Source organism: Varroa jacobsoni, unplaced genomic scaffold (assembly GCF_002532875.2).
Source record: "Varroa jacobsoni isolate VJ856 unplaced genomic scaffold, vjacob_1.0 scaffold_808, whole genome shotgun sequence".
Taxonomy (NCBI): Eukaryota; Metazoa; Arthropoda; class Arachnida; order Mesostigmata; family Varroidae; genus Varroa; species Varroa jacobsoni.
Genome location: NW_019213710.1, coordinates 72,271 through 83,397, shown reverse-complemented (window position 1 = coordinate 83,397; position 11,127 = coordinate 72,271). Strand labels below are relative to the sequence as shown.

The 11,127-nt window shown below is 39.6% G+C and overlaps 1 protein-coding gene across 5 annotated transcripts in view; it reads left to right on the top strand.

Moving 5' to 3' along the window:
- Positions 1–11,127, top strand: part of LOC111263980 (serine protease ea) — a 30,402-nt gene that overhangs the window by 2,591 nt on the left and 16,684 nt on the right. For 3 of the 5 annotated variants that reach the window (XM_022839527.2, XM_022839532.2, XM_022839530.2), the window contains exons 2-4: positions 1,597–2,655; positions 7,931–8,007; positions 9,440–9,558. In XM_022839527.2, coding sequence (XP_022695262.1) covers positions 1,597–2,655; positions 7,931–8,007; positions 9,440–9,558 — 1,255 coding nt within the window. The remainder of the gene's footprint in view (positions 1–1,596; positions 2,656–7,930; positions 8,008–9,439; positions 9,559–11,127) is intronic. The other 2 variants (XM_022839531.2, XM_022839529.2) reach the window with 2 other exon arrangements.

Below are 11,127 nucleotides of genomic sequence, written 5' to 3'. Positions count from 1 at the left end.
ATACAAAACGGTCCGCTCAATACCTACGTTTTCTTTGCTCAAATGTGACTGTCGCCTCATATTAAAGTTCTAACGAAGCCCCCCGCTCCTTGCGTAAACTTGTTTGGTGCAAACAAGGTATTTCGTCATGCTTTTATAAGGAAGGTCACTGTCGACGGCATAAGACACAATTGTATGCTGATTCCACTGATTTTTATGGTGCACGCTCCCCCAAATATCAGACTGCCATTGATATTGTTGTTTCCATTTGTGCGTCCTTGTTATAGTCTGCATTCACCTTTAAGTAAATGTCCTTCCACTCCAGGCTCTTGAAAATGTCAGGATTTAGGTGCTGCATTGCGCACGTTGACTAATTTGACGTCGCAAATATTTCCATTAATGGTCTTTCAGATTTTCGTATTTGTCGATATAGCCTAAAAGAGCTAAGATTTTTCCTGCAAAATCTGCTTATACCAATTAGCACGTCTAGAAGTAGGGCCATAGATGCTAGTTTGATTTGATACTTTCCTTTAGGATGCGCGATTTTCTGTGCGATTAATATTCAATAGGAACAAGCTCAATTAGCGCGACGGCCTAGGCGGCCAGTTTTAGCATTTGCTTTAAATATTAAAAACCAGAAATGCAGTCAATCCCATTTTATATTCACTAACTAGTGCTAGTTATCAATACGCTTTGTCAAGATGATTAAATAAACATTTAACGAGCAACTACTTTCAAGCTTACAAAATACAATAATTTTTTGAAAAATGTTTATGTCCTGTTTTGATTGATAGGAGATGCTGCTAACAAGCCCTTGATTATTGTCAACTAGATTAAATTATTTTAATTATTACTATTGTTATTATGATTTGATATCTAGACTGACTATTTCGTTCGTTACATCGTCGTCATTAGAAAAGAATAAAAAAAAAATCAGCATTAGAATTCGCAACTTTTTTTTTCTAAAAAAAAAACAGCCTTCATTAGTGCTGCCTATGCACAACGTAATTAAGAGTTTAATTTGTAGCTCGTTCGCACAGAACATTGACTATTGTTAAGTTTACTTGTGCTCAAGTATTATTATTATTGTTATTATTGTCAATGATTACAGACGACTAGGTTCAAATTTTATAGGAAAAAAAATTGCAATATCTAGTTTGGTAAACATAAGATAGAATAAGTTAATAATATTTTCATTAAGACTGCTTTCTGTCATAGCAACGTGTGAGGTCAATACCGTAAACCCAGATCTTAGTCGACAAAGGAAATTCCGTTAACCGTGTGCGCTACCATTCGCAATCAGTACATTTCAGCTTCGTATAACTTTGTAAAATTACTTTGTATAGCTAAAGAAGTAATATATTGTAAGTGTCCTACGGAGTTGTAGGCCAAATAACGGAGTGGCTTTTTTGACCATTTTTATTTACTGATTTAAAATCAAATCTGCATACTTATGAATAACTTGTATTATATAAGAGTGTAGTTTTTGTGGTTGTTATAATTCGCCTTTTAGCATTCAGGAACGTCTGCGTGTGAACTACGTGTATACGTGTATGGTGTCACAAAGATGTTGCCACGTCGTTAAATTTGTCGAAATGTGCTTATGGTCAATTTCAGAATTTGAAGCGGTACCTGCAGGTACAAGCACACCCGGAAATGAAGTGCAATCAACCGCAAAGGCCATCTTGGCAACTGGCGTGATTGTCCCATCGAACGGAGGCAACAGCGGGGGCGACAACTTAACGGTTCAGGCTCTAGAGGAGATTGAGGGTCGCGTGCGGGTTCCCGTTGGTACGAGCCGCTCGCAGGGTTGTCGCTCGTTCCAGGGAGGGGTGGGCCAGTGCGTTGCTTACTCCGAATGCGATGTAGCGTTCGAAAATGAGTTTTTTGCGCGAAGCAGCCTTTGCGGATTTTCCAACCGACGACCACTAGTCTGCTGTCCTCATAAAACATATGGTTATGGGCCATCTAGTTTCCAGACTCCGTTCTTTCCAAATCTCCCCGAGACCTTTTTTCAGCAAAATCCGTTTGCAAATTCTTTCTTTTACACACCAACGCCAGCGTCATTTTATCCGCAACAGCAGCAACCGCCACAGCCGGTTCTTGGCTATCACCAACCATCGTATAACCCTGGCTACCACCCTGGCTTCAACTCCGGCGGCTTCAGCTTACACCCACCTTATGGTAATGGTTTCTCGTTCAGACCTGCTACATACCGACAGCCACCGGGGCAAACCTCATCCTTACAGTTCTACCACAATCATCCACAACCTCCAAATTACTACCACAGTACGTACAACCACAACAACGAAAACAGCCAGGTGCCCCGTCCAGCCCCCTACAACAACAACCAACGTCCCCAGTATTTAGGTGGAGGTAGTAGTGGCATATTTGACGGAGGTAACGCTGGAAATCCTGCAGGAGGTTATGGAAATACACGCAACGTCAATAACCAGAATCCGTCCTCATTCCACGCTGGTTATGCAGGTTACCAGTCCTCGCAGTTTGCTCGACCACAACAGTCCAATTATCAACAGCCGACATATCTGGGTCGACTTCCATCTGTAAGCCAGCCGCGACCGTCCTCGAACCAGTTCGGTTTACCATTGCCGTACAACCCATCGACAGCTAGCGAAGCCCCACTGCTTCAACCCAACTCAACACTGAATTCGCCATGTGAGTATTAGGGAACTCTAGATAGCTTAGGTTAACGTGGCTCCCTAAATGGAGCGACTGCTCCCTTAATTATCAGGAAGCATTTTTCCCTACTACAGCATAGATTTTAATTTCAAGTGCTAGAAGTGAAGTGATACAGGGTAACAAAGCGTTTGAAGCTAATGTTTCTATAGTATTTCACGCATGCTGCTGTTAGGCAAATTAAGGTGCTTTATTTGGTGCAACTGCAGGCAATATCGACTCCTACGCCTAGCTTTATGCTATATTTTCTGAGGTTACTATGTGAGTTCTGCTGTGCGACTGTTGGCTTGGCGTAGTGCTTTATTCCTAGTCGCTCATCGAGATCATTTGTTTTTTACGCCCTTCACGATTGATATTAGAACCATTGGCCATTACTTCAAGTGGCTGGCTACCAGCACGAAACGGGCTGTGTGTACGCCCAGAGTCGAACTTATTTAGATTACCATGTTTAGCTAGTAAACATTGGATTTAGATAAGTTCGACCTGTAAAATGGATCCCTTTGCTATGTGTGGCTGACTTTATTATCATTTTTGAGGCTTATGCCGTGATGAAAAACGCCATTTGCGGCGCGACTGCGTCGCTTGAGTCTTTCTTTAGATTTGGTACGGTAGCTAACTAGTTGCTTATTTGCTAATGCTAGGTTAATACTAATCCTGAGGCACCAGACTGGAAAATGTCTTCTACTACTAAGTATTCTCAGGTATATAAAAGCCGACATATTCCGATGTGATATGTATATTAGTTTCTAAGTTACTGTTATGTTTCATAGTAATATTTAGGTATTTCGTCTGCTAGATTAGCAAGAGGCACTGTTCTTTTGTTCTTCAAACTTAGATGATAAGTTTTTCGTGTCGATTGTTCAGGTCTTTTACGAAATTTTTCATTTTGCTCCTCAGTGAGTGAAAATCTCACACGTTCGTAAACAGGCTTAATTTTCCACGTATATAACTGCCCTGATGTGAAAATGTTGAATAGTAAAGCATCGAAGTTTTAACAATATTTAGCTGGACTACGAACTGATGCATGGCGGAGTCGTGACTATTATTATTGTCATCTTGCATCGTGTATAAACCGTGGTCTGTATTGACGTGACATTTTACGTGCAATATATACGGGTTAAAAACACCTGGATTGATTCGACGTTCGCTACTGTTCCACGGAACGGCTTAGAAGGCCGACGTCTTTGCCTGCTCGTTAGGTAGATGGATGCAGAGGAATCATCACGAGAAAACGACAGAAATGATAGAGTACTATGAGATCTTCTTAGTTTTGCTCCGTCATATTTCTCAATTGCCTATACAAAACGATATCGTGTACTGTAACTTGGGATCCTGGCACACCAGGCTAACATCGCTTGTTCTATAATTATACTTTTTTTAGAGAAAATTTTTACTTTTACTTTAGACAGAATTTGTTAGTTACCTACCCTTGCGTGTTTCTTCTAGCTTTGATTTAATTAGCATTGCTACAAGGAAAACCGTTGTATGTATACATGTGTGTATATATATATATATTTATATATATACATATACACTTAAGTATTTTGAAGTATACGAATGCAAAGATTGTTTCGGTTCGTATTCGTCCTTTACAATGAGTATTAAAAGAACTACGGTTCCAGGTTTCGGCCCCCCACGGTTCCTCAAAAGAATGCCACATGAAGCAGGCTGTCTGCTTAGGTTTCTTGATATATGCATGTTTTACGCTAATTAAATTACCACTGATTACATACCTATATATACATAGGTGCCATATAATTCCTGCTGACCCAGCGTAATTTATACGCACGTAAATTAAGCCCGGCCCAAGTAAAATCTACAGTGTTTACGTGTCGTTCTTAATTCACTTACTAGAACGCACCAAATGTTTCGAGCAATACGTACGATACTGCCCGAGTTAATAGCTTTGTAGTAGGCTCGCGGCAAAAACGAAGTGTTTAGTAGGCAAGCATGCTAACATTGCATCACAACGAAGACGCCTACAGTGCCATAGAAGGACATTACGGATAGACTTGTCTAATTCTTGTGTGCTACAGTCATGTGTGTAAGATAATAGTAACTCGTAGGAATGGGCTCTATGCTGGCAGTAGAAAACTCATACATCCGAACCGCCACAGCTGCAAAAGGACCGGAAAGTTACGGGTCAATTGCAATGCCCTGGGGACGTTTGGGAATTTCTCGAAGCTTACTAAGTTCCTAAAGAATGAATATATAGCTTAGTTACGTTTGAGGCGGCGTACTTGTCTTGATTCTTACTGTAATTTATTACTTTGTTACTTGTAACTAGTCTCGGTCCCCCTGTAGTCATTGGGCGTCTAATGCGATCATTGGTACCCTTAAATGTAGTAGTGTAATAAAAAGTTTATTCCCTGATACCAGATGCAACGACAGATTATGTCGTTTTGTACCCGTACTCCGAACGGTAGACGGTGGGAATTTACAAAAATATGTACGTTGGAAAGACATTTGTTATTTTCCTTTACCACACTTCTATTTCACAACAAATTTGCGCGGACAATTAATTCACTGGTTTAGTTTCTGACCGGACTGCCAACTACGATCCAAAGTCCGAAACGAATTTTTCGCTGTGAGCTGAGTACATATACGACCGTGAATATTCGATGTCTGTCTGCTTGTCATTCGTTTATATGAAGTTCTGTGTTGACAAAAAAAATAAAACAGGAGATTAAACTCGTTCTGCTCTATACTAAGAGATCTACTTTATGCAGTAGCGGTCATAAGCATTGTCCATGTGCTATGTAGAAATGTCCTGAACGAAACACTCGCACCATTGTTGAAGGATCAAGCTTGCTTTGTTTTTCAATATGTTAATGTAATAATGCTCGAGACAATTAAAATTTAAAGGGAAGGATTAAACAGATCGACGAAAGGTGTAATGTAATAATTGCAGTAGCTTTCCAGGTTCATGCGTGATTAATGAAGTAATCAGCCTGTCAACAACAGCGTTTAGGTAGATAATTTCCTTTGTTATTAAAAATAGGTTGGCTAGTCTATACTGCTTTACTTCCGCCAGGTTATTATAGCCATCATCAAAAGCACCGCCCGTAAATTGTTCTGATAGATCGTATTGAGCGTTCCTTCATAGCAAAAGGCAATGGAGCAACTTTAAACGGCGATATACTGAGGTTTGTTGCAGAAAAACATCTGGAGTCTAAATGACAGGAAACAGTAACTGTTCGTGACTTACGGAAAGCGCAGTAAAAGAAACGAAATAACGAAAGCTCTACTAAACGAATGAGAATAAATAATAATAATAATTTAATTAAGAAAACTAAATTATAAAAAATTGTCATTGATAGTCTTCAAGAACACGTGCACAAAAGCATTTAATGCACAGTAAGGTCATCCTAATTAGTAAGGCACCGCCGGTCCTCTCTCCGATAAAAATATAGGAGAAACATTTACTGAGGCGTGCATAATTAGACTTGTGTTTGTGGTATTGTTATTATGCTCCTGAGTAAAGATGCAGGTATCACGTGTTTGCTCGGTGAACCCAGGGAAATGTGGGTTAACCTAAGTTCGAAATCGGTCATAGACACATTTTGTTCTGCTTCGTACTGGAAGAAACCAGCTGTCAGCACGTTATTAGAGAAGCAGCGCGTAGTAAAATCGAAATATCGACTTAATTTGTTTGCACTATTCCTATTCGAGCAGTTATGTTTGATGCTGCATCTCTTTGGTGCTGCCTTTGCCGTTTTTGTATTCTTGAATTCACATATGCTTCGTTGACCACCAAACGTCAGCAGTGGCCCAATACGTCAGGGCTTGATTCGTTATGCGCGGCTCGTCTGGTAGTGGGTTAGTTTACCGAAAATTCCGAGGATCAGCGGTCGTATTAACAACTGTCATTACTATTGTTATGTTACTAAATAAGTACGTCTACAGAAAGACGAAGATCTAGTAAATGCCTTCTCATAGTTGTAACATTATCTGTAGATTTAGTCAAAAACACAATCCTCGGCCAAATTGAACAAGAGTTACAGTCATAAGCGACACATGGCGGAAGTCCATCAACCGCGAATCGATTATAGATCAGTCCCATGGGCGGCCATTACATACATCCCTTTCGAACCTGTCTATAGCCATATGTTTATATCCCTTCTAAAAGGGTGATCAATTTTTAGTAGACATAGAAAACTATGACGAGAGATAAGAGAGTTCATGATGGGCTTTTAATGAAAGTAATCTATCTACATGCAATTTCGCGCACCAATATTGCAGGGTCGCAACAACATCAAGTAACGAACAGAGAAAGGAAGGAAGGGTCAAAGTCCAGCTGCTTAAAGCAACGGTTAAGGCGTTACACGACAAAGGGGTCCTTAATGTTGCACTTAAAACTGGCGATTCCTCACACAACGATAATAGCTGAGGGTGTGATAAAAAAAATACAGAGGAGAGAGGTTTGCTTAAATTCTGCGGAACACAGGCTAAACTTAGGGGACTAAGAGAATCTTGGTTATGATGATAGTACATGAGATATGCTTACGTCAGGTTTGAGAAGGTTATTAACGGTAGCGATACTTCCAGGCTGGATCCTCAAGCGAAAAAGCTAAACGAAAATCTTGCAGCTTTCCGAACTAGAAAACTATACGCAGAAGAATGTCGCTCAAAAAGGAAGCCGTCGTCGAAATCTTATCATTTCTGCCTCGGCGAATATCTCCGCACAGACGGATCGCCCGATCGATAAAATATCCCTTTTAGTTTGTTTAACTAGTAAATTGCTTTTAGAGGGTCGCATAAATCCTATCGATGGGGAATGATTAAATTATATATTAAGTACAACGCCAGCCTTCGCAATGGTGTAAGTGACTCTGTTCACATTTAGCATTATGAGAATATTATGCATTTAGAAACAGTAGTCCTACGCGGAAGCTTCGTTTCATATTGAAACTGCAAGGAAATAGAGAGCATATTGACATCATATCTATAACTGGCTAGAAGGATATCTCACATTAATTGAGGCTCGAAAATATATCGAAACGTATAAAAATATTACATAGGATTAAAACTATACATCTTTGCAGCATATAAAATAATCCAAATGTTATTTCCATTGTAGGTATGACCCAGTTCCTTTTTGTATGAAATGAAAGCTCATGCAGAAACGCAGGATAGTTATGTTGGTTTTGGCCATTTGCTAGAGACTGTTAACTCAGTCTGAACTGATGTTACGATAAAATAAAAATATATTCCTAACAATTATATATGTTTTTATTTTCCAACAATGTTATAGACTGCGGCCTGGCAAATTCGACTACGAAAAGAATCGTCGGAGGTCGAGAGGCCGCCGTAGGTGCTTGGCCGTGGCTTGTAAGTTTTTAACTTAAACTTATGAATTTCCGATACATTATAATTCTTGATTGTGCGCTCTTTATTCGTTTTTTGACATTATTAATTTGTCAGTTTTTTTTGTTCTTTGTTAGAAAATGTGCCACCATATATTGCGCCTATATAGCATTTGTTATAGTGGATTATCTAAGCACAGAGTGACAACACACGCGTGTCAAATTGTTTAGCTGTTTTCCATGTTATATTAAAGTTCAGATAGAACAGTCAGAATTTCACAAAGAAAAAAAAAAGGATAAACTTTATACGGATACATAAACACTTCCAATGCTCAACACGGCTTATTATTGTGCCAATCTCTTGATTCTGTATGAAGCCTCTATGGCTAGCATCATGGCAGATACTGCATCTTTCTTCTGACCAACGAATAGTAACTCTATTGCGATCTAAACTTCCATGACAAATTTAATATGTTACGAAGCGAAATTATCGGTTGCTTCTCTGCTTTATGTCGACGTTTTCCAATGTATTGACAGTAATTGTCGACTAACGTTCTTCATTAGTTAAATTAACAACCAAATACTACGCTATTAGACCTTGCGTTAATGTCACCTAGGCCTTGCTGGTTTCAGAAAAACGATTCCGTCAAATTATATATATAAATATGATTTTTATCGCTTTGAAAATCAATTTATTCATTCCGTCCAAGTTGGCCGTTTGTTGTAAATAAACATCATGATCAGAAAAGTACGCATCCCGAAATTCGACAGCTGAATTATGTTCTGTAGGTATATAGTTCGACAGAGAAATTCATTGTAGAACAAAAACAAAAAGAAGCGAAAAATAGAAGCGTGCCTTATAGCATGACAGACCGCTGTTAAAATATTCGTTTTGACCGATGTTTGTCATTCGTTCATACAAATTATTCTGGTTTCTTTTCTCTTTTTCTGGGTTCTTTCCCTTCTGTTTTATCTTACGATAAATATTACTATCGTGTAAAGAATTTACCAAATAAAGGGCGAAGCTAAATTGCAAGTTGTACGTTAACTCTAAGATCGTCACATCTCATTTGACTGCATTCATACGCGCATTTCTGAACGCTGGTTGTGACGCGAAGCTGGATAAAGTATTGGACTCACAGACGCCCGGCCTCGAGTATGTTGCCCAGGACAAATTGATAGTTTACTTTGCAGTTACGTTCGACGCAGCACGGTCCTTCCTTTTAGAACGCGCAAAAATAAAATTTTCATCCTTATTATTTTGAAAATATTCACAACGAGCCACATTACTGCCATCGCTATAGATTTCTTAGATCTGTGCTTGAGCAAATCGTTACGTTTTCACCGTTGATCTAGTGCACAGTAATTTTACAATTAGCTTCATCTATGCTTCATGATATTGCTTTTTTTTTTTTTTTTTTTTTAATGAATAATTATATCTTGATTGTGATTTGTAGGCTTTGCTGTTTGTCGACGTCTCGGGAAGTGGGTATAAGGCGCCACTCTGCGGAGGTGCCCTGATCGATCCGACGCACGTACTGACCGCAGCGCACTGTGTTAACCTTATGGGGAACGTGTAAGTGTAACGCCGTCTTATCCTGTGTTTTATAACGAATAATTGCTTTTCCTAGATGTCCTTAGCATCTCTACGAAAGGATCATTTCGATTGATCCTTTCGTTAATAGTTACAACAGCCAACAAATTACTGCTCCGAGTCAAAGCTGTACGCCTCAAACTGACTATTGAACACGTTCAATAGTCAGCTTTATGTGATAAGTAATTAATGCTCAAGGCTCTCTTACTACCACTTCTTACGAAACTCAAGAGGGCCTAGTTTTAAACTCTCATTAAGAATGTAGCGGCTAATCTGAAGAGGTACCTCGCGGTGGTTTGGAAATAGTGGCATTAAAACCTACATATTTGAATGACAACATATCATCTAATATCTTCTGCCAATTGTTTACGGATTGATAAATGCATTTCCTGTGAAGAACTAAGCCCTGAATCGGAATTAACGTATTATCGGTATACAAGTGCGACTTTTATGGTTGGCACCAGATTTGATGGCTCTTTATTGTTTACAACTGTTTTTTTTTATTATTTTATATATTTTATATATATATATATATATATATATATATATATATATATTACGAACGATGGTAGCCACATAATATTTGCCTTCTCGGCATGCGCGGATGGGCTCTGACGCCCGCTGCAGTGCGCCACGGTTTACTGGTTTCCAAAATGTTCCAACGGCTTTATACATCCGAACGTTTTAGACAATCCCCAGTGTGTCTTTGGGCTGGACGCTTGCTCACCGTCTAAATTCACGACTTCCCATGCTATTTCGCCGCATTGCACCATCCTGTCGCCTACTTCCACTAGGGTTCTTCCTCAGGCTCTAAGTTTGTATGCCAGCGACCCTGTGGGCGATGACATGTCGCCAATACCCTTTTTTTTTCAATTATACCGGAACCGACATTCTTCAGCAGTTCCAATCCTTGACGATTTGTTCATTAGCGAACCTACTTTTAGCGACTATTCGATGAGTGATGTTTAAGTTTGTGGATTGCCGGCTGATCTCGAGGCCCAGTGGTTCCGTGGTGTAGAAGATAGCCAGCCATGAACGGCGCGCTTCACTCGCACAGGGAAGGTAAAGGTTAAGTTGGCATAGTTGTTGGTAACCGTGGCCGAACGTCCCGGCTATGAAATCTAAATAATAACAAATAGTTATCGGCCAGCAAGTACTAGCAATAGTAAATCTGCAATGTGTGCTACTACTGCTGTTCTAGTGATGCTAAGAGCAAATTCTAGCTATGGATGATATCGCCAGAAGATATCAAGTTGCTTAATTTGAATTGACGGGAAACATTTCTGTGAACGCTCTAGCGTGTATATGTAGCTTGAACAATTTTGAAGGCGGCTCAGCAGAGATTAAGAGCAAAACACTTGAAATATATTCGTGACAGGTAACTGTTCAACGAGGGGATCGGTAGAATTCGGGAAAAATTTCCGCTCACGGCATTTTTCATTCACCGTCATCCATGGTGCTGCTTTGCCGCAATAGAAGTAAGCACGCGGTTAAATTGAAGACGACACACAACGTTTAGATACGTTAAACGAGTAACTGCTTATTAGTTAT